General features: G+C 41.1%; 1 protein-coding gene across 1 annotated transcript in view; it reads left to right on the top strand.

Moving 5' to 3' along the window:
• Positions 1–19,265, top strand: part of TGFA (transforming growth factor alpha) — a 130,503-nt gene extending 111,238 nt beyond the window's left edge. Inside the window, exons 4-6 of the mRNA XM_036750869.1 lie at positions 5,790–5,939; positions 10,948–11,057; positions 14,861–19,265. Of these exons, the coding sequence (XP_036606764.1) occupies positions 5,790–5,939; positions 10,948–11,057; positions 14,861–14,868 (268 nt within the window). The 3' untranslated portion in view covers positions 14,869–19,265. The remainder of the gene's footprint in view (positions 1–5,789; positions 5,940–10,947; positions 11,058–14,860) is intronic.
• The last annotated feature ends 5,622 nt before the right edge of the window (positions 19,266–24,887 follow it).

Genomic DNA, 24,887 nt, shown 5'->3' with positions numbered 1-24,887 from the left:
AGACTACACTCTTTGCTCACTTTAACCTACCTTTTCCAGGAAGTCTGCTTTGATCCTTTGGTCATGACTATGCTCTCTCTTCTTTTGTTAACTTATATTTACTTGTTTATGTGCATGCTAGAGAATGTAAACTTCTCTGAGGGCACAGTGTTTTTTAAAAAAAAATTTTTCACTGAAATCTAAGCCCCTTACATTGTGCCTTGCCCACATTCAGTGCTTAATAAACGTCAGCTAGTTGCGATTGAAAATAACATTATAGTAGAGGCTAAAATTATTATGGAGAAGTGACAAAGATCTCGGAGAAGGCAATTTACTCTAAAGCCGTGAACTTCAAAGGAGAAACTGTCAGTCATGTTGGCAGAACAAAGGTCTCGATGTGGTAATAGGGAACAAAGAGATTACCTTGTGAATTGGGAGTGGGGGGGAGTTTAAGAGAAGGATCAGACCTTGGAAAGAGGCCAAGTTGCAAAGGGTACCCTGAACTCTATACACTCAATTTGCCTTTCTATGAACCTGGTAACCCTGGTGGGATTTAGCTGCATTCTAGATTTGTAGAAGCATGGGAGTCTGTCATGTTATAAAAGCCTGCTAGAATAAGGATGATAGCTCACAGTTCCATATAGCATTTTAAGATTACAAAGTACACATAGTAACTCCTTAAGGTGGTAGAAATATTATGTATACCTGTTTTACAATGAAAACACAGAGATGTCACATGGGTTGCCCAGGGCCAGCACTTGAACCTAGGCCTTCTGATTCCAAGACCAGTGCTACTTATCTTATATGGTGAAGAATAGTGATTCAGCTACAGCAGCTTACAGAGTAGTCATTGACAGGTCTCTTCACCCCTTTGATGCTCTGGACCCCCATCCTCAGCCATATGTGGTCTTCCCCACCCCCTGGGCTCTATCCTGGGCCCTCTTCTCTTCTCCCTCTATACTACTTCATTGGATGATCTCAGCAATTCTCATGGATTCAATTATCATCTCTATGCTGATGATTTTCAAATCTACCTATCCTGCCCCAACCTCTCTGCTGACCTCTAATTTTGCCTTGAGACATCTCAAACTGGATGTCCAGTAGATATCTTAAATTTAATATGTCCTAAACCAAATTCATCTTTTCTTCTAAACCTTCCCAGCTTCTTAACTTTCCTTTACACTGTATAAGGAAATGCCATCTTTCTAGTCCCTCAGGTTTAACACTTAGGAGTCACCCTGGACTCCTCACCATCTCTCACACCCCCTACCCATATCCAATCAATTGCCAAGGCCAGTCGATCTCACCTTTGCAATATCTCTTGTATATGCCCCCTTCCTTCCTCTGACACTGGTGAAGGTCCTCATCACCTTATACCTGAACTATTGCAATAGACTACCCTTCAATCCACCCTCCATTCATCCACCAAAGTGATATTCCTGAAGTGTAGGTCTGGCCTTATCACCTACCCAGTATATTCCAGTGGTCCCCTATTGCCTCCAGGATTGAATACGAAATCCTCCATTTAGCATTCAAAGCCTTTGGTAACCCATCTCCCTCCTACCTTTCCAGTCTTCTCACACCTTACTTCCTAACGCATACTCTTCAATCCATTAACCCGGCCTCCTGGCTGTCCCCTGAATAAGACCCTCCATCTTTGCACTCTGGGCATTTTTTCTGGCTGCCTTCCATGCCTAGAATGTTCTCCCTCTTTTACATGTACTGAACTCCCTGGCTTCCTTTAAGTCCTAACTAAAATCCCACCTTCTTCTTCATACTAGTACCTTCCCTCTGTTAATTATTGCCTATTTATCCTGTATATGCTTGTTTGTACATAGTCGTTTGTTTTCTCTCCCATTAAATTTTAAGATCCTTGAAGTCAGAGACTGTCTTTTGCCTCTTTTTCTATCCCCAGCACTTAGCACTGTATCTGGCATATAATAGGTGCTTAATAAATGACTATTGACCAACTATTGCATCAGCTTTGTGTTCAAGATCCCTTCCAGCCCTGGCGTCCAGTGAGTCGGTCTCTGAATCTCAGCATGCTAGAGAGTTAGGGAAAAGCAGAAATTTTAGAGACAAGATCATTCTTGATTGAAAACCTACCCATAGATTGAGTTCTAAAGTCCCTGTAATACTGAGCTCTTTCTCTCTGGCCCAACAACAATCATTTTGTTGATTGGGGATTGGGCCACGGGGTCCTTGGCTCCCCAACTTGCCCCCTGCTCATCAGGTAAAACATTTAGAAAGCTGAGAAGCTCCAACCGGGTTTTCTGACCAGGGGCCAAACTCCCCCACTGTGCAGCCTGCGTTGGCACTTTGCCTGGGAGCCTAGAGGGGCCCAGCTTACTTCATGGGCATTTTAATTCTTCTTTTTTTAAAATGGAAATACACCCAGCCGCAATGTTTGCTCCTGGGGAAACACCAAAGCATCCTTGTGGTCTTAGAGTTTAATCATCAACTGCAAGGTGGGGTTGGGGAGAAGGAAGAAGGTGGGGACATAGGGGGAGGGGAGGACCTGGGGGAAAGCATACACCTGGCTAGAATGCTTGAATGTTTTGCCTTTCATCCAGTTACACTGGGCTCTTTATGTGGATCAGTTAATTCTCATTAACCTTCCTCTGATGGAAATCACGAGTCCCATTTTTACAAATGAGTAAACAAAACTGTAAGGGAAGCTGAGACTTTGTCCCACATAGCTGTAGGCCTATGATGAAATAGAAAGAACACTAAATGTTGAGTCAAAAGAACCTGGGCTTGTATCCTGGTTTTTGCTATTTAATTAAGTTCATTTTAATTCAACCAGCACTTACTAAGCAGTTAGTCTGAGCTGAGAATTGTGCTGGGTGCTAGGGATAAAAAAGGTAACAATGAAATAAATATCCCCTGCCCTCAAGGAGCTTCTATTCCATACTCTCGATTTACTACAGGTGAGAGCTTCGGTTAGACTCCTCACCACTTTCTTTTGAAAATAAGGAATTGGACTAGCAGGTCTTTAAGCTTCCTTTCAGTACTAAACCCTACGATCTCATGAGCCTATGACTTGTGTTAATAACCCAGGCTTTGATTTGAGGAAGTCTTGCCTCCTGGGAGAATTTACTTCCCATATCTTCCATTCACAGAAATTCATTTAGCTTCTTTTTAATGTTACAATAACGTAAGCATATATTGTTGTTCAGTCGCGTCCAACTCTCCGTGACCCCCTCTGGGGTTTTCTTGGCTTAGATACTGGAATGGTTTGCCATTTCCTTCTCCAGCTCATTTGACAGATGAGGAAACTGAGGCCAACAGAGTTAAGTGACTTGCCCAAGGTCATACAGCCAGTAAGTGTCTGAGACTGGATTTGAACTCAGAAAGACAGTCTTTCTGATTCCGAGCCCAGTGTTCTATGCACTATGGTGCCACCTAGCTGCTTAATGAATGCTTGTTCTTCCCACCCCCCAACCCCACCCCCACTCTTGTATATTCCGCACTCAGCTGCCAAAGTGTCTTCCTAAAGCTCAGATCTGAGTATGTCATACTCTCCCACTACCCCTTCCCCTCTCTGGGTCTCAGTGATTCACTGTTCAGAAAAAGGCTATCCAGACTTAGATCTTGGGATCTGAAGCATTTTCTAAGATTTGAAATTTAGCCCCAAATAAACACAAGCTGTTTTGTCTATTCATGAAGCAAATGCCCACTTTAACATGGCCGTGATGTGAAAGGTTTGAATCTTACCAGTTTCCTTAGGCGTCTACATGTTCCACAGCCCTCTGGACTTCCTGCAATCATCTCTTTCCATAGGAAAATTGGTTCCTCAAATATATAAATGACCCAGGGGCCTTTGTGGCATACTCAGAAATCTTGTTTTTCCAGGCTAGAGGTTGAATCAAAATTCTTCCTTGCTTAAAGGTTTCATTCATGACACCTCATCCTCTTGCCTGTTTCCTTAAAAGTTTTAAAATCTAAAACGAGAAAGTAAGGGAGCTATCTTTATGTATAGAAGTAGTAGCTACCAAGGAACTGTCATTTTATTGCCATAAATAAGGAAAATAAAAAGTTGAATGATGTTTTTACCCTGAGTTTAAAAAGAAAGAACATTGGGGAAAGGGTGTGAATGTATAAAGTGGACAGAATAGTTGGCACATCATAAATGTGACAGACAGTGTTCACTTTCTTAGCCAAGTCATACTTTTACAGAATTTTCAAGGAAAAATCCCCTAGTGCAATAGATATATACAGAACTGTATATGTAAACACATGTGAGAATGTGTGTTTGTGCATATGTGTTCATTAAGAGACTTCTGGACAGAAACAAAAATTGTCTGGATGGAAATATCTGGGGTGGGGGGTTGATTTTTGTTTGCATATAATACCTCCATCAGAAAGTGCATAATCCTGGAGTATCTTCCTCCTGACAAGGAAGACTTCCTCTACAAAAGAGGGAAATAGCCCTGCTCCAGGTGGGGTTTGGGGGGCTTCCTTGCAGTCCCTTTGTTATCTCTGGCACCTAGAACCGAGCTGACTTTGATACTGTGAGAGTAGGTGGGGGAGACGTTCATACCCAAGAAACTGGCTACTGCTGCTTCTGCTACTTAAATTACCACTGCAAAGGAATTTTAAAATCTAGAATCATTGAATATGAAAACTGGGAATTGTCCTTAGAAACTAACCAAGCTCCCTTATTTTACAAAGGAGGTCAGAAATCCAAGGATCATAAATAAGAAACTGAGATAATCCCTGAAGGCCATCTCATCCAACCCCCTCAGTTTGAAGGTGAGGGGACTGAGGCTGAGTGAGAGGGACTTGTCCAGAACCCCACAGGATCGAGCCTAGGTATTCCAGCTCCAGATGCACTACTCTCTTCACTGTACCATACTTCCAAGAACATGCCCAAGGTCATTCAGCATGTTATTACATATAACAATCAGTATGGGGTGATCATAGATTTTTAGATCTGGAAGGGAGCTCAGAGGTCATTGAGTCCAGAAGCCCTCATTTTAGAGAAGCAAAAACTGAGACACCGAGAAAAGAAGTGTGACTTGCCCAGGGTCACATGGCTAGTGAGTACTTTAGGTGAGATTCAACTCTAAGTCTTCAGAGCAACTCCAGGTCCAGCCCTTATTGTATACAATTTCTTGAACCCACTGTGGTTTGGATTCGTTGTTGAAGGTGTGTTTTAAAATAAATAAAATGAATTCCCATCCGTCGCTCTAGATTTGATTTAAGTTAGCACAATTATTTTATCTCATCTTCTTCATAAATTCTTCATTAAAGAAAAAAAAATACCTGGCCCTCATGAAATGTTAAAATGTGCTTTCATCCTCAGAATCTTAGCCTTTTTTCTTCACTTGCAAAACTTGGCCAAGCAGCAGCATAATCCTTGGGGATCCCCTTTTATCCTAGAATCATAAAATTAGTTGTTCCTAATGAATTCTTCCAGTCATTCTGTGAAGTAGATTTGTACAAATTATGATAGCCCTTTGCACGCATTTAGAAATGAAATCTCTGCCCTGGGTCATGTAGCAGAAGTGAGAAGGTCACTCATGAGCCTTCACTCATAAACTTGCAGGATTTAGACGTGGAAGAGCCTTCAAAGATTGCCTAATTCACCACCACCTCCTCCCTTCTCCCTCCTTAATTTACAGATAAAAAAGCTGAGGCTGTCTCTGTGGGAAAGTGAGCTGTCCAGAGTTAAGAGCCAGGATTCGGTCCTCTGACCCCTCCCCCCAGGGGTCTTTCTGTTCTGCTCTCCTTCCCTCCATCCCCTTACCACCCACGAAAGGTGAGGGATCCTCATAGAGCATCACTGACTTTTCCTTTCTCCACAGATGCCATTCTGGGTATGTTGGGGCACGATGTGAGCATGCGGATCTCCTTGCAGTGGTGGCAGCCAATCAGAAGAAACAGACCATCACTGCCCTGGTGGTGGTTTCCATAGTGGCCTTGGTTGTCCTCATTGGGATCTGTGTGCTAATACAGTAAGTATACACTTTGTTCTAGACCAAGGGTTCTTACCCTAGGTTCTGTGAACTTTTTTTTAATGGCTGTATTTCAATATGATATAATGTATAATCATAGGATTTGGAGTTGGGAGGGACTTAATAAATCATAGTGCAGCCCATTTGTTTTACAAATGCTAAAACTGAGGCTCAGAAACATTGATTGATTTGCCCAAGGTCACACAATTGATAAGTAGCAGAGCTGGGAGTCCTCTTGATTGCTTCTCAGTCAATCAGATCCATCCTGAGATTAAGTTACTCCTTAAAATACTTTAGATGTTGTATTCATTTTTTCAGGTCACTGGTGTGTATGTTTTTAGAGCTTCAAGGGATCCTAGGGGTCATGCTATTCCATCCCTTCAGTTTAAAAATGAAAAAAAACTGAGACTTATTAGGTTCAGTACTATGCCTAAAGTCACAACATTGAAGTAACAGGAGAATAAGAAATGAAACCCAAGTAGTTCTTCTAACTGCAAGGCCAAGACACTTTCCACTGTACAAGGCTGCCTCTCTTTAAGTGAACAGCCCAGGACTTCTGGGTTATATGAATAACAAGATGGAGGACCAGACATTTTTTTCTGATCCTCACAATCTCCCAAACCTTTCCAAAATAACAATTCTACACAAGAGTTATAGGTCTCCATGGTCTAACTCAGGTAACAGGCTGATGAATTAAGGGCAGAAAAAGCTAACTCTTAAATCATTCAGTGCCCCCTCCTCCACTGGCTTCCATGGACTGGTAGGACAACCCAACCCAACGCATAGGCTTGTGGTGTGGGATTCACTCGGTAGTATCCTTGCTGCTGTTACTGCTGCTGCTACAGTATTTGACAGCACACTCTACCCCCTCCCTGGCTCTATCCCCACTCCACCATTCTGAGGCAACTAGTAATAGAATTCAACTCATCCCTCTCCCCCACCATGTTCAGAGGATGTGGAGATACAGGAAAACAGAAGCTTACTCTGCTTGGAGTGGCAGCATCCTTGCCACAGTGCATCGATGCTCAGTAAGAGAACTATGGAACAGAGGGAGCCGAAGCAAGGTACCAGCATGTGTGTGTGGGCCTCCCCCATACCTGACAGAAAGGGAATTAATATCCAGCTAATGCAGTTCTGCGCGCACACACACACACACACACACCCCACATAGAAGTCACTTGAGTTAGAGACTGAGCCTAGCAAAACATGAATTACCCATTAGGGGAAGAGCTGAGGTCTCAGCCCCAGAGAAATGGCCATTCAAGGGGAAGTAATCAGAAAGTTAATGATAGGGGAATATAAGGGCAGGAGAAGACAGAAATTACCAAAGATCTCAGGAGTAAAATAACTCAGCCAAAAACCTTGAGTACAAGTAAACAAGAACAGGGAAGATCACCTCCAGATCATCCAAATGAGTCCAAACATCTCTGAATAAATTTCGTATGACAAAGGAAAATGAATCAATACCTGATTATTCAGAGGACCCTATGGATTCCCAAAAGAGTATGGAACCACACAGCAAGATGTTTCTGAAAGGTTCAAGAGAGAAATAAGAATCATGACAGCATAGTTTATGGCCTTAACAGTAGAAATAATAGTATCTCACCAAAGAGAGAATACCGTATCGGGAATGCATATGCATAGAAATGAAGGACAATATGGAAGAAGAGAAAACAAAAAGCAGTAACATTAAAAGAAAACATGACCACTATATAAGAAAAACATGAATGTAGAGACAAGTTAAAGATAATAGGTCTCCAAGAAGAACATGACAGGTCACAAAAACTGAACACCAAAATGCAAGAAATAATACATGAAAACTACCCAGAATATCTGAACATAGAAAATAAAGTGCCTATTGAAAGAATCCACAGGTTGCCTCCAGAAAAGAATCCTGTGATGCAAACTAAAAGACCATTATCATTAAATTTAACAGTTCAGTTCCTCAAGTGACTTATAGAAAGATTTTCAAATGTAAAGGAAAGAAAATTTGAATAATACAAAACTATTCTGTACCCACCAGAAACTACAGGAGATAATGAAATAATGTGTTCCAAAGAGCAAAGGCACGTGAGATGCAATCCAAGGTGAACACCCAAAAATATGGGTGTTCAATAAAAAGGAGACATTTGAAGCATTCCTACAAAGAAAGCCAAGCATAGGCAAATGCTGTATTTTACCACATAATCATTGAAGATTTTATGCCAAATTTTTTGCAAAAAAGTGATGTGCGACCATTATATGAACCTTTTAAAAAATGTGCTGGTATTACTTAAAAATCATTTATTAGTAAGCTGTCTTTGGTGCAAGACTAGGATGCACAGAATACTTGTGAACACATGTTAAAATTGAACACTGGCAATGCAGGTGCACTGAGAGTTCTAGGCTTGCGGCTGGCGATGTGCAAGACATAAATGCATATCCATATGCCACTGATGAATACGTTGCTGCTCTGCTTACCTTTTAAGTATTGTGACAAATGGAATTATACCATGTGACAATTACACAATGAAAGGTTATAAACCAGTTTTTGGACTGAAAAAGCAGTGCAGTGATTAAGCGGTGGTGACGATTATTCAGTAAAATACAGTAATTTGCTTTTCAAATGCCCAAGACAAGAAATATAGGAAAACTAAACAAATGCAGCAACCAAGGAAGGCACAAGTAACAAATTATCCTGGGGGTGGGGGGGGAAACACCCTAGAAAGAGAAAGACTCCTGTAGGGTTAAAAACTACAGCATAACTATGTATCCCAGACTACAATGCTGCAGATATCCAGGTGGAGAACAGCAGGAACTTGAATCTCCAAGGAAAACTTCATAAAGGACACAGAGTTTGAGCTGAAACGTTAAATATAGATAGAAGGATGGATTGATAGAGAATATGCTATATACCCTATATTGGCATCATGAAATGAGAGTGATTACTCTCTGCCATGGACTCTTTGTTCTCTATAGATTACAGAAACCTTCTCAGCCAACAACTTTCAACATAGTCTGGTCTTCCTTTAAGATAAAGTGGACTCATGTACCAGTTCATCATAGTTGTTCTTACTTTTAGCCAGACTTAGCTTTAGCTCAGTCCCACTGAGCACCTCATGCCTTCTTTCTTCCCCTCAACAGCTCCTGTAAATCCTGCTCACATATCATCAGTAGAGACAGATGTGGTGTGATGGAAAGAGCACAGGACTGGAAAGGAGATGAGGGATTGAGGTCTTGGCTCTCCCCTAAACTCACTGGGACTTTGAAGGATTCTCTTTCCTTCTCTGGAACTCAGTTTTCTGATCTGTAAAATGAGAGGGTTGGACTAGATAATGTCACACTCAGTGAATGTCACTCTTTCCAACACTAATTAATTGGGCTGTGCTATAAACAATCAAAGGTGCTGGATTTGAATTCTGACCCTCCTGCTAAGAGTCATGGTGACTTAGGGCAGGTTATTTATTTCCCTTCTCCAGGCCACAGCTTCCCCAACTGTTAAATGAGAGGGCTTGACTAGATCAGGGGTTCTTAATCTGAGATCCATAAATTCAGTTTTTAAAAATGACTTTAAAATATATTTATATTTTTAAATAATTTTAATGAATATTTAATATTTATATTGTTATATATTAGTATATAACACATTAAATATAAATATTTAATAAATACTTTAAAATAAATGTATAAATAAATATATTTATATAATATAAAATACATTTTAAAATATATTTCAATATACTAGATTTCCCTTGTAATCCTCTGTATTTTATTTTGTGTGTTTAAAATCATTATTCTGAAAAGGGGATTTATAAGCTTCACCAGACTACTAAAGGGGGGTCCATGACTTGGAAAAGGTGAAGAATCTGTGGACTGGGTGAATTCTAAGATCCCTTCTTCTACCTCTAGATTCTGTTACAATTGGCTGATTTTTCTAGCCCAGAGCTTTGTACGTCAGGACTTCACATACTAATAAGTACCTTTTCCAGCTGATCCCAGGGAAACCATTACAGTCATTCATATTATATTCCAAGAATAAGCCAGTTTAAATGTACAGGAGCAATAGGCTGACCCTGTATCTATCATTTGTAACTCTAACCTTGCAATACTATGGAGATGACACACACCCACAAATATGTTAAGCTTTCAGTGACCTGATAGTTTGGGTCATCAGGATCCTTTAGGAGTCCAGTTTACAAAACTGTGACTCATTCCCTCTTTCCACCTCCCACCCCCACCAAGCTTTTCCCATGGATTATGTCATGCTATCCAATTTCCTTTCTTGACTTTAAAGAAGTGGATAACTATTCGTTCACTTCACCTTCTATGGCATGGATGATATTGGGATGGCTGCTCAGTCTCGGCCTTAACAACTGTTTCTTAATAGTGGCACTCTGTTTAAATAGGGTCTTTCAACTTTATCCACAGGGCTTTAGGAACATTCATCCATGAACACAGTTCTCTTGTCTGGGAGGCAGCTAGGTATGCAGCCCTCTGGGGAAAATAGAGGAGGCCAGGGTTCAGGGGAAGAGTTCAAAGATTCTGTAAATGCAGTTATAGAAAATGAGAGAGTGATTCTAATACTCCCAGAAAACTGGCAAAAGTGTTTTTGCAACTGGAGGGAATGGAAGGGTCACTTAAATCTTAGGGCTGGAAAAAAACTTCAGGGATCATTCTAGTCTAACACATTTGCAACTCAAAATGGCCTCTTCACCCTCTCTGACTGGGATCGTCCTGGCTCTGCTTGAAGAGGTGAACTCTCCACCTCCCTGGACAGACCATTTCAATATGGACTTTTCCTTATATTGAACTTGTGATCTGCCTCTATCTCCTTTCCCCTTAATTACTGGCCCCCAGATGCTACAGACAGATTAAGGTTCTCATAATGCCCATGTGCTCTGAGCCCCTGTCTGGAGGGAGATAATGTCCAGCCATTCCCCTTCTGTGGCAAACTCCGGCATGGCTTTTGGCTGCTGTTAATGGCTTAAGTCAGTGTTCAGATTCTCTTCTTGTCCCTCTTGTATTCCAGCTGCTGTCGGATAAGGAGGCCTTGTGAGTGGTGCCGGGGCTTTGTCTGTCAGCATGAGAAGCCCAGTGACCTCTTAAAGGGAGGAACAACCTGTTGCCGCTCAGAGACAGGTGAGTACAGATGTCCCGGGGATGTATTCTGTTTGGAGGTTCCACTTGGCCAAGAAAGCAGCCAGCTTCTTTCTTGGAAGGGAAATAGAGGTGAGGCAGTGGAAGGAAACTAGATTTCTAATTTTTTTTAGCTAACTTGATCCCGATTTGCGTTTGGATTACTGAGATGAAAGTGTTTGGCATCTTTTATTAGTCAACAAACATTAAATACCTACTGTGTGCAAAACACTCAACTTGGGCTGTAGGAGACACAGAGCTTAGATGAGACAGTGCCCCATCCTCAAGGAACTTAAGAGTGTAATAAGAAGCTAAGACACCAACACAAATAACTAAGTCACAATGTTATATAGTATTAAAGAGGCTCACACAAAATTCTCTGTGAAGTTTGGAGGGAGAAATTTTTATCCACCAGAGGATCAGAGATTTTGTGACATCAGAGTGGCCTTTGAGTTGAGTTTTAAAAGATGGGTAGGATTTCAATAGTTTAAAAAGAAGAGGAAGGTTATTCCAGGCCTTGAAAACCACATAAGCAAAAGCCTAGCTACACGAGCCTGAGTCCGCTTTGGCTGGAGTATAGAGAACATGGAGGGGAATAATGTGAGATAAATTTGGGTAGTTCTAGATTGTGGGGAGCCCTGAATGTCAGGGAGAGGAATTTGACCTTCACTTAATGAGTCAATAGAGAGCTATGGATGATTTAAAAATGTCACTGAAGGACTGGAGGAATAGACAAGGAAGCCAATCCTCCAAGGATTTACAATCTAGGTCCTTCATTTTAGGCAGCTAGGTAGCTCAGTGGATGGAGTGCCGGGCCTGATGTCAGGAAGACTCATCCTCCTGAGTTCAAAACTGGCTTCAGATACTTACTGTGTGTGATCTGGGCAAGTCACTTAACCCTGTTTGCCTCGCTCTTCTCATCAGTAAAATGAGCTGGAGAAGGAAATGGCAAACCATTCCAGCATCTTTGCCAAGGAAAACCCCAAACGGGGTCATGAAGAGGCAGACAGGACTAAAATGACTGAACAACAACAACAAACCTTCAGTTGAGTCCATCTCACCAGTACTAAAGTACTGATCCCAACTGTTTTAGAATTTGAAATTCCATTGATCTGAAAAAATAAACTCTCAAAGTCTTCCCCAACATCAGCTAAGGTTTTGAAAATGAAGCTTTGATGAGAGACCTAATTTAGTCGCAAGCACATAATTTAAAATTGCTTTTGAAATTTTACCTCTAAATAACCTAGAACAATGGAAGAGAGATTTGCCTAGGGATTTCCCAAAGCCTGCCACCCCTTTCCTCTGTGTGGTTTATATATTCCCTCCACATGTGCTTCTAGTATGCTAAGCTGAGTGAATGAATGTCAGGGTAAGCTTTAGCTACAGTGAAGTCTATTGTGTATAGCGCAAAGATTTTCAAATAAGGGATATGGAGGTAGTTGGAGAAAGCTGAGGAATAGTTGTTAATCATGACCGTGCTCCCTTGTATGGTATAGTACATACAGAGATATTCACATTTCTTTTGGGGAAGGCTGACTTTTTCATCCCTGCAGTACTATTAAGAGGAAAGTGGGTAAATGATGCTCACTCTTTGTCTAAAAAGGGGAAACTGAGGCCATAAAGTGGCAAGCTTCAAGTCATGCCATTGTGGTGGGACAACATCATCACAGAAAAACCTGTTAAAACCTGGCTGGGACCTTAAAGTTTCCACCCCTTCATTTTATTGATCCCAAAGAAGGCAAGTGACTTCTCCAAGGTCACACAGCTAGGAACTATCAAAGCCAGAACTCAAATCTAGCCCTCTTGAGCCTTCTGTCTCCAGGGCCAGTGCTCTTTCCACCATCTCATGCTTCTGCACTGGGAAGAAAACCCAGGACTGACATACAAACCCTCCACTAATTCACTGGGTTAACCCACTGAGTAAGTTAGTGAACTAGTAAAGGTAAATGTTTCCCCAGCATTTAGACCCAATACCCTAGATAGAAAACTATTAGTCTGAGGAAGACTTGGTATTCATTGCAATTGTTTGGAATACATGGCCTCCCATTCCTTTTTGATGTCTCCTGCTGTTTCCCTGGCTTCATTAAAAAGCATAGCATTGTAGTGGGAAGAATACTAGAGTTAAAGTCCAAAAATCTGGGTTCAGATTCTGGCTCTGCTACTTACTACCTGTATGACCTTGAGCAAACAAACACCTCCCACTCTCTGAACCCCCTAGGGTCCTAAATCTAGAGATGGAAGGTCAAGGCCATCTAGTCCAACACCCTCATTTGAAAGATGAGGAAACAGAGACCAGATGTTCAGTGCTTTGTCTAAAGTCACACACATAGTGAGAGGTAGAATTTGCACCTGGGTCCTCTGACTCCAAACCCAGTGCTCTTTTCCACAATACAATGCTACCACATTTCCAAATCTCTAAAATAAGGATGTTGATGCAAAACATCCAAGCTCTAACTTAGAGCTCTAAAAGTCCCATTAGCTCTAACATGTTTTTTCTGGGTATTCTCAAGTCTCTTACAACTCTGGAACTCAGTGTTCTATGCTTTAACCTTCCTTTCCAACTCTGAATTCTTTTGTTAATGACTGAATTATGTGGCTTTTTGTGGAAGATCAAATGTGAACTACTCTAGGCAAGAAAAATTTCCCATCCCCAACCCTCCAACCTGTTGTAGATGCCATGTGCTGCCAAAGGCAGGAGCCATGATGCTCTGCTCCCTCCTTCTCTCTGATAGTGACCAAGCAGAAAACAGTCACTGGAACAGACAACACAAGAGTAGGCAGAATGAACTAAAGACCAAATACATATTACCTCATTTCTATGAGTTCTCAGATCACTGGAAGATAGATAAAGAAAGGAGATATAGCTCATTTCCAGAGACACCCACAACTGGGATCAGACCTCAGGAAGCTTTGGGCCCAGTAGTATAGTGTCAGGAATACTAGATCTGGAGTTAGAGTTCAAATCCTGATTCTTCTGGTTATTAGCTATGACCTTGGCAAATTGCTTCTATTCCCTGGACCTCTGTTTATCTATCTCTGAATTGAGATTAATTGAACCAAATGATCTCTAAGGTTGATTCCAGATATAAATCCTATGCTCTTATAAGTCGGACATTCAACTTATAATGTTGGGCGCCTGGCAAGCCCATGAGGCTACCAGGTTGGCTGCTGAGCAGTACCAACTTGAAGGGAAGATCAGGATGATGGATGGCCCCTTTGTTCTTATGTGTTCAATTTATTTTTTTCATTCCAACATTTAAGAGGGTTTTTCTGCTTTCCCAGTTTCAGTCTTTGTCTTTTTCTCCTCCTTCTCCTCCTCCTCCTTTGCCTTTTCCTCCTCCTTCTTTTTCTACTCCTCCTCCTCCTCCTCCTCCTCCTCCTCCTTCTTCTTCTTCTCCTCCTTCTCCTTCTGCTCCTTCTTTTTCTTCTTCTTCTCCTCCTCCTTCTCCTTCTTTTTCTTCTTCTTCTTCTCCTCCTTCTCCTGTACCTTCTCCTCCTCCTCTTCCTCCTCCCTCTCCTTCATAATAATCATAATCGTGATAGCTTGCCTCTATACAGCAATCCATGGTTTGCAAATACTTTAATTCTATCCTCTCAACAACCTCCTAAAGATGGACACAGCAAAAATTGGACTTAAGCCTAATAGCCTGCGAGTATAATAGTGATGACCAATTGAGAGTTTTTAATGTCTGTTCCAAACTTCTATCTTGAAAGTCAGCTCCTTCCTGATGAATTCCCATTTAGGATGCTGACTGTAATGGAGGGCCCTGAGCTCACAGTAATGGAGACTTTCTCTTTTTTTCCAGTGGTCTGAAGGAAGGACACCAGGGATACAGCCGGTTGGACTGCTGCTGCCCGATAAAGGAGAAAGGACTCTTCTAAAGAAGTACATTTTCCATGGAAGCAAGTATTGCTGGGGACATACTAGCAAGCATTTTTTTTCCTGCATTGCCTCAAAAACTCCTATGCATCCTCTTTATTATTTGCTGGGCTTTCAGAACTCGTCGAGAATTCCATCTGCTTGGGGTTACTTGGTGTGAACTGAGGATGGAAATCGGCAGACCATGTAACCCTTAAGACTATTGTTGGAGCTGGATGACAGACGGTCCGGGAGGAACTGCAAAGAGGGTTGACTTCTTGTTTATGTAGCAAAGTTGGGTACAGGTGTGGAGGTGTTTGAGTTTGGTGCAGGTGTGAGTGTGTGTGCTGCCAGGGACAAATTTCAATCTGAAGTTCTTCCTCTTTTTATCCCCCTCTTGGCCATTTGGGCTTCATTTTTGTCTTTGGATGAAATTGTCAGTCCATACCCATGACCTCCTTATGGTGTTTGGGAATCTACCTGGAACCATGAGTTTCCTTCAAGATGTTACAGTTCTATCTCATTTGTTTTATGAGGGGGAGGAGATAATATCGGGTTGCTGCCTACATTACCAGAAAGACAACTAGTTCTAAGAGGAATTGTCTTTTCTAGCTACAGAACCTTTAATACTTTAACCCCCTGAGCCCTCTGGTTGTGTCCACCAATAGAAAGATACTGTAAATTCTCTATTGCTGTTTTTTCCAATGGTGATAATTTCTAATTTATCAGCAAAAGTTTCATTTTTCATCTCTTAAATCAGTATAAAACACACACACACACACACACACAAAACCTCTTTAGACTTTCTACTTCTGCTGTTGTATAGTTACAGAGTGAAGTTAAAGCTCGTAAAAAATATATTTGCATCTTTTGATCAGGGGAGGCTTTTCCAACATCCTAATCATTAGTCTCTGGGGAAGAAGACCACAGACCATATCCCAGGGAAAAAAAATGCACAACTGAAATTTTAAAGCTGAGTTTTGAGACCCTAAGCTGTTCTTTGGGTTCAGTCTTATCCTAGGTGGGATAACTTGCAAGTAGCAAACAGAAAACTCATCCCCTCTGGAAAGAGACCGAGTAGGCAGATAGATTCATGCCTGTATGTGTAGGAGAAGTAAGCTCTGCTATGTGTATAGAAAATTACTCATTTATTTTAAAAAATAACATGTTGACAGCCCCCTGGAGAAATCTTCTAGGTTGTATTTGGAAACTGATGGTTAGCTGAGCATCCTTGAAATTTCAGGTCAGATCCAGGAAAAGGAGAGCCAGTCACTTACTTTCCATGTGTAACTCAGTCGGTTTGTTGCTTTATTTTAAAATTGGGAACCTTTGCCTTTCCTATTTATTTTCAAGCCATTAACCAAAACATTCTACTGATTTTTTCTGTTTTCCATTAAGGATAACTTTTTTAAAAAGAAATAAATAAATGTCAAACAAACCTCCTCGCCCCTTCTGGGCCAGACGTTCCCCTCATAGGACAGACAGAAGGGTACTTTTGGCTTAGGATGCAGTCGCTGAATGAACAGTGGTAGATATCTTGTATATCACTAGACTTTGTTAGTTAAAATTTCAAGATAGAACTATAATGAGTAGATATATATATATATTAATTTACTGTACCATATACAAGGATACTATTTATTCATTAGTCTTTGAAAACGAGAGACATATACTCTTCAATACATTCTGCTCCTCAGATCTTAAAAGAACTCTATTAAATGAGTAAAGATAGTTTGAAATTCTCCTATCACTGACTCTTCCCCTGCCCTCATTCCCTTTCCCTCTCCAGTATCCCACCCTCATCTCAGTTTACTTCTGTTTGTTTTTTTAAGAACTGAAACAATAATACCGTCACCCATGTCTTAACCTTGGAGCATCGATTTTCTCCTTCATTAGCGTAGCAGGAATCTCTGAAATTGAAGATGAGGATCCAATCTGTACTCTACCTTAACCCTCTTACTTCTCCATGTGATCCATAAGATATGTGTCCTAAAGACAGGACTCGGGGGTGGGGGTAGGGGGAGTTGGAACTTTTGCTATAAAAGGAGCTCTTGACTCTGGGCCACCCTCTCCCTGCTCCTCCCCAGGAATTGTAAAATAAAATCAGCTTCAGATTTGCAGGCAAGCTTCCTGAGCCTCCCCATGAGCCATGAGTGTATTGGGTCGAGAAACAACCACAGCATCTTTATTCAAAACCAGACCCACAGGGCATTTTGTTATTTTACATTCTTCCTCCCCATCCTAGAAACATCCTAGGAGTTTAAGATGTCTGGCAGAGGAGAGACTCATAAAAGTGCAGGTATTTTTAAGTTATAATTTGAAAAATAGATTTATAATAGTGTTTTTAACTCGGGCCAACATTTTCATTTTAAGGCAAAGTTGTTTCCTCATAGTTTAGCAGAGCCTATTTGAATTCTGTTTTCCTTTTAAAATGTGTTTTCAAGTACCAATATGAAGTATTTGTTTTCCTAGATGGACTAACTAAAATCTAGTCTGTGGGGTTTGGTGGTTTTGCTTATAAGTAGCATTTCCCTGTGTGTAATTCTGTCCTCATCATCTGTACGTTCTCTGGTGGCCAGTGTTAACTGCCATTCAAAGTCAGCCATGTACACACAGGCAGTGAAACCAGGTAGAACTTTCATGGCTCTCTGTAAAGGGGTTTTGGCTTAGGATCAGTCAACACTTTGATTCTCAAGTCATGCCAGTGCCCTCATCCTGAATCATGATAGAATGTCCATTCACCACATGGCTTTGATCTGTCCCCTAGAGGTGCTAGCCACACAATAAGCACCCTCTCATAAATGCTTGTTTGGTGATATCTTAAAAGGCTCTAGTAAAGAAATGATTTAGATGAGTAAGGACTTGAGGCTTTTTTCAGGGAGAGGTATTCAGATGTCTTTCCTCTTCATGACTCTTTAAAGAACCTGGAGTTGAACTACTAGCTTTCTCCTCCAGTTTGGATTCATTCGTTGGTGATTCCTTACTTAGAAATGGGATGACTGAGAGCATTTGGCTAATGTACCATTTTGGGCAATGATACTTCTGTCTTTGACTATAAAAATGTTATGTTGGTTTTTTCTTCACCAGTTGGGTTAAAATTTGTCCATTCTGTGCCCTTCTGCCAATCTCTACAGGTTCTATACTACTGGCTTCAGAAGATCAATTATCCATTAGGGTTTTTTGAGTTGAATCCTCAAGGCCGCTTAGCTAATGCTTTGAACGGAATCAACACTGGGATCCATAGAGCCCCAATGTCTGATTAGGCTGCTAATGAAAACTCACCCAGCAAGAAAGATTCAAAGATCCCTGGAAAACAGAGCCCAATTATCCAGCACAGACTGATGGCAAAATTCATTAAACATGGTATAACCCGAGTGATACATTGGCCTGATTTGGTGTTTCAACTCGAATGAGAATCCTGACCCAGAATAGAGGTGCCTCCTTTGGCATGTGGACCAAGGAACAGGATTGTAATTTGACCTCAGGGAGGGATTGGAATATTTAAGCCTTTTTCTAAAAGACATTCTAGATATATAGGCCCAAAAAGGCTTTTGATGGCTGACATTTCCTGCTCCCACACTGGGCTTAAGAAGTCTGTCTCGACTGCTTCTTTTGGGGAGACTTTCCATATTCAGTTGTAGGAAGGGCATTGCATCAATAAGCTAGTCTTCTGGGGACAGTGTTTTCAGTGTGTGTATGGGCTGTTTGTTATTTACCCACACAATGTTGCCAGGGACAGACATCAAGTTTCCAGGCCTTCATGTCTCCCACCCTGCCTAGCCAAGGGGGTTGGGAATATTCAAAGGCCAGAGAGACCCAAGGTATCCATTTGCAGAAATGATGTAAGCACTTATGTTAATGTGTAAATGTTCTCAAAGGCAAACCATAGTTCTTCCCAGTAACTGATGAAGCCAGTCTTTCTGAAAGAGCCTAATAGCATCCAGACAGACAGAAAGACCAACAGATGCCCACACTCAGAACTAAGAACTACTCATTGTAGCTTTTTACTAACCCATCATGAAAATGTTCAACTTTATCATTGTCTTTGTTAAGTTTATTTAACCAGCCTGATGCTTTTTAGTCATGGTTACTCTCTCTTCTGTATATGTTGCACTGAAAAAGTTAATATTTAATGTTTTAATTTATTTTGTGTGGTAAATTAATTTTGATCTCTGTAATATGTTAATGTGATTGGCAGTTCTTTTCCTCAATATCCAAGTTAGTTGTTTAAAAGAGGAGGAAGCAATATAAAATACAGTTGTTTGTGTTTTTCCAGAAATGTGCACTGTGGTTTGATTGTACTGTATCTTATTTTGAAGGATGAAGGAATGAACTCTTTTTTTTCTAAAATATGACTGGGACTTTTTTTTAAAAAATCATTTTGGGATATCACTGCAATGATGTTGAGTTTTTACTGTACAAATATATTAATGTAAACATAAGCAAAGTGATCATCACAAAATTACAAGAATCCTAAAAATTGACAAGGAATGCTGCCTGCCCCCTAGAATCAATAAAATAATTCTGGCAAAATGGACTTTTACCAACTACCACATACTTCAGACCCAGCACCATACTAACTCCTTGTGGGAGAAGTATAAAACACAGCCTTCCTGCCCTATAGGAACTTAAAAAAAGTTGGGGACACAAGAAGATATGCACACAAATATAAGTGTAGAACAGAAGGAACAGCCTGTAATTAAGCAAATAGGCATAGTATGTAATGACAAGACACAGATAAGGAGTTTGAGCATCAAAGAGAGGAAGATGAACAGTGGAAGTCATGAAAAGCTTCTTGGGAAAGGTGGGATAACAAGATTTTTCCATTATTCACTTTCCAATTTAACCATAGTAAGGATGGTCTTTAGATTGGAAATATTTGGGGGATGTGGGTGGTATAGTGAATGTGGAGTCTTAGGGACCTGGGTTTGAATCTTGACTTTTTCTGCTTTCTAGCTGAATGACCCTGCTCAAGTCACATCACCTCTATAGGTCTCCCCTGTAAAGGAAGGAGCTTAGACTAGATTATTTCAAAGGTCCTCTCTAGTGGTACCTCTATGAGCCTATTACATATTTTCTCCTTAGGCTTGTTGAAGCTTAGATATTCTTCTGCATTCCCTACAGTCTCCTTTAAGATAAACATAATAATAAAAACTGGTATTTTCTCGAAAGTCAGCATGGTCCATTAGGAAAAATTCTCAGTTCGAAGTTGGAGGACCTGAGTTCAAATCCTGAGTCAATTCATTTTATCACTCTAGGCCTCAGTTTCCTCATATGTAAAATGAGGGGTTGGACTAAGGATCCCTTGTGGCTTCAAATCTATGACTGAAATCTACAAAATACTTTGAAAAGTTAGTCTTTTTTATATAATCTCATTTGGGATATGAAGCTTTCTTAGAACCACAGGATGGTAGAGCTGGATGGGACCTTCAAGACCATTCAGTTCTAGTCCAATTCATCCTTCACCCCTGTTCCAAAGAGGAGAAGGCTGAAACACAGAGAGGCAAAGAGATCCCCATTTGGTCATCCCAACCAACATGTTAGCTAGGTTAACATGTTGCTTTATGTCATCCACAAATATAACAAGCATGTCATCTATGCTCTCATCATCCAAGTTACTAATAAAAAGTGTCCACGGGGCCAGAAGCAGCAGAGCCAAGACTTGAACCCATGTCTTTTGATTTTAAGTATAACGTTTTTCCACTTGGACCTGTGGATTGTGGCGGGAGCTCCCAGCTAAGCCAGAAAACTTGCCTCTGTTGTCCTGGGGTCTGCACATCTAACCTGTGTCTCTGCCCTCTTTTTCCTGCCTTCTTTAGTGTCTGGCATTCTTCCTGAACTGTTGACCAGCAGTCTTACCTTGCCCAGTTATACCTGCCCGGTTCTTTGTTGTCTGCCTGTTCTCCAACCTACTGCTTACTTTAACTTCTTTCTTTCTTCCATTGTTGCCTTTACCCGTTGGGTCCTCAGACATAACTTCTTGACCTGTTCCTTGCAGACTCTAATGCAGCAATAAGGAAGGGAATCTAGAAGCGCTGAAATCTCTGAATTCCCCTAAAACAATTGAGAACCAACTGGTTAGGACGTTGGGATCTAGTAAGAGAGATATTTTCATTTTCATTCACTGACTCCAGACAGGAAAGTAAGTGGAAGTCAGGAGATGAATAGAGAACCTGGGGGCAGAGCAAAATCATGTAGAACAGATTATAGGTATCAAGACCTTGATAAATAAGGCAAAATTCTGGCTCATCTGAGAACTTACTTTCTTTTAGGGCAAGACTCAAGGTGTCCCAAAGCCCCAAGGTAAAAGCAGGCAAAACTTCAATGGATTTTCCCCATTTAGTCGTTGTTTAAGGAAGAGTAGGTGAGTTAGGGTAATGCCTCACAATGATGCTTTAATTTTGTATGATTTTATTTTTTTCCACCTTTAGAATAGAGCTTTCCCATTTATTATTGTGTTTTTGGCCTTAGCTATGAGGTAGACAAAGAAAATGTTATGTTTATTATCCCGTTTTTGTAGATGAGAAAACTGAGGCATAGAAAAGTTAAATGACTTGCCTAAGGCCAAACAGTGGGTTTTTTAAATGGATTTTTATTGATAGCTTTTGTTTTCACATCACTTCAATTTCTCCCATCACCCATCCCTCATAACAAAGAATTTTCACATAATGAGTTAGTGGCAAAGTCAGACATTTTAGAAGGAGGGAAAGGGAACATAGCCTGATTTCCTCCAGATATGTTGATATGTTCTAGAATCTGATAGCTCCTGAGACCATGAGACCCAAACCTCCCCAGTGTACATCAGCCTTCTGTGTGTTTTTCCCTTACTGCCCTCTGACTCTTGGTATTTTGCTGGGAATATCACACACAGGCATATGCAGAGTAATCCAGGCCAGCTGTAACCGGGAGCTGAAGTTCAGCCATGCTGATACTGGTACATTCCTGTCTCATGAAGTCACTTTACACTCTCACCCTCATTTCATAGGCCAACAGAGAGAACACTCCCCATAGAGGGGAAGGAGGCACTCAAGGGTCTTCTGCTACCATCCAAGCAGCAGCAAAGAGGGGCTGAAGCTAAGGGGCGAACTCTTATGGCTGTTACCCCTTGGGATGTCTAACACTGCAGATCTGAAACTTAACTGAATCAACGTCCTGAATTCTGAGATCTGGACATGGATGAGGCCCCAGAGGCTATCTGGTTCATCTCCTTTATTTTATAGACTAGGAGATGGAGACCCAGGAATTTTAAGTGACTTGCCTTAAAAAAAATTTTTTTTAAGTAACTTGCCTATGGTAATCCAGGAAGTAAGAGTCAGAGACAAGAATTTGGGTGGTTTGTGTTCAAATCCTGCTCAGATGCCTGTAGGCAAGTCACTTAGCTCCCTGGGTCCCCCTTTCTTCATCTCTAAAAGAGACCCAGACTAAATGGCCTCTGAGGATCTTTCTAGCACTAAATCTATCACCTGATGAAAGCCTGAGCAATTAAGATATGTACCACATGTGTTCCATGCTGCTAGCTCAGAATCTTTGTCCTGTTTCCTGGAGTTTCAAATCCCTCCCAGGTATTTGATGTCTACAAGGCCCTTGGGAAGATTTTACCCCTAAAAAAGAGGCCAACATGGAGGTTTGTCTTCGTTGATGCTTCTGTTATGGGAGAAATAATGGGAAGGGTCTTCTGCCTCACCACCCCTATATTTGATGAAGTGCTAGAGAACCTAAGGAATTAATGAAACTCAGAAGAGAGGGGGGCTCTGCACTATATCTCACAGGAGCATCTCCCCCTACCAGAAATAAGAATGAGTAAGAAATAGGCCAGTAACACATAGCTAAATATGCAGACCAAAGTCCAAGTTAATCATGGACTGTTACAAAGGCAAAGAGACAATGGTCAAGATACTCCTTAGATGTAACATGGTGTGATGGCAAGAACACGGGGTCCAGAGCATGACTGGAGTCAGAGGGCTTGAGTTCAAAGGTTACTTCTTCCTCTCTTGTGTGACCATGGATAAGTCACTGCCCTCCACTAGGCATCAGCTTCCTCCTCTCTAAAAGGAGTTGGCCAAGATGAAATCTAAGGTCTTTTCCAGTAACAAATCTTATGAACCCAGGTTCCAGTTCTGATTCAATAATTATATGACATCGAGTAATTCACTTTAACAAACTTCCTGAACCTCTGTTTCCTCATTGGTAAAATGGGGATAATCCTGGTCTACCTACTTCAGAGAGGCTTTGTAAGGTTCAAATGAGATAATGGAAATGAAAGAGCTTTCCAAAGGTTTAAGGTTCTGAATATACAGGTGAGATTACATCCTGGCCCTCTCAAAGGCTTTCAGTAACTTTCTGTTGTTTAGATGGGATAAAATACAAACTTCTTAACCTGGCTCTTAAGGTCTTCTGTAATTTGGGTCCATTATTACTCACTCTTCAAGACAAATTTGGCTACTAGCTATTACCCAGATCTTTTCTTTCCCTCCCCATACCTTCACACATTTGTACCCATTGTCCCCCATACCTTGGAACACACCTCTACCTCCATACATCAGTGAAAATCATTCTCTAAAGCATTCACCTCCTCCACGAAGCCTTTTCTATTCCCTCACCCCACTCAATTCAGAATGATCTCTTCCTCCTTAAATTTCCCCAGAGTACCTTGTTTGGATCTCTCTGTTCCTTCCATACGTTATATCCAACCCCCTCCCTCCAGATTATCCCCCATATACTCTCTCTATGTATCTTGTCTATAACTAGTAATTCACATGTCTTCCCCATTAGAATGTGAGCTCCTTGAGGGCAGGGACTGTTTTTACATTTTTTTTGTATCCTTAGTGCTTAGCACAGTGCACCTAATAAATGCTTTTTAATGGATTGCTTATGCATGTGTTCTCTTTTATCTTCCCCCTACTCTATTCAATGGTAAGCACCTTGAGGTCTAGATTGTGTTCTTTTTCACTTTTGTATTCCTGGCACCTAGCTCTGTGGCTGACACGGGAGGTCATATTTTCCCACTTAAAAACAGAAACAAAATGGGTTTTCATGCCAAGAAAGAAAAAGTGCTATATTATCTTTCCCAGCACCAAGCTGCCATTTTGAAATTTCTCCCAAGCACCTGCATATCCTTAACTGAACAAAATCCATGGCTTAGAGGAAAGAGTGGAGGGTTACCCCATCTACATTTCCAAACAGAGCCCCATTCCTGCCCTATAAAGATCCAGGCTCAAGGTAGCCTCACTCAGAGTGACACAGTCCAAGTGAGACAAGGTTGGGCCAAAGCTCAAGCTGCAGAAATTGTAATCAAGTTCAGGGTGAATGGGAGGGGGGGCAGTGACCCCTATCTGAGGCTGAACTCTGGGCTGATAAAATGCCATCCACATTCCTTAGAGGGAACTCCTTCTAGTGCTGAAAATCTGACATCATGGAAAGAATGTTCTGCCCAATAATAGTTGTAACCTTAACCCTTGCTTGAACAGAACCAAGCAAAGTAGCTGCCATTTTTCCTCCTGAATTTCTGGCTGTACAAGTGAAGAAACTAGCTCTCAGTCATCCATCTACCACCACCTCTACATATAGACTCAGCTCTGTCTTGGTAAAAGAAAGCTAGAACCTTCACACTAGTGAAAGTTTAGCTTCATTCAGACTTTAACCATTTCTACCTTGGACTGCAGTAATCCAAGTTCACTGTCTAGAACCAAAAAGTTATAGCCCCACTGTGCTCTGCCCTGATCAGACTACATTAGGGGATTGGATTAATGGGATATAAGCTACTTGAGATTAAGGACTTTCATTTTTTTCTTTTTGTCCTTAATGCCCAGTACAATACAGTACATGGTATGATATAAGGGCTTAAGAAATTCCACTTGATTAATTGGGTTCAGTACCACATTTTAAGGACTTTGACAGACTAGAGCAGGGGTTTATAACCTGGGGTCCATGACTTGATTTTTAAATATATTTTAATAACTTTATTTCAGTATGAT

This window comes from Trichosurus vulpecula, chromosome 3 (genome assembly GCF_011100635.1).
Source record: "Trichosurus vulpecula isolate mTriVul1 chromosome 3, mTriVul1.pri, whole genome shotgun sequence".
NCBI lineage: Eukaryota > Metazoa > Chordata > Mammalia > Diprotodontia > Phalangeridae > Trichosurus > Trichosurus vulpecula.
This window is presented reverse-complemented; position numbering and strand designations above follow the sequence as displayed.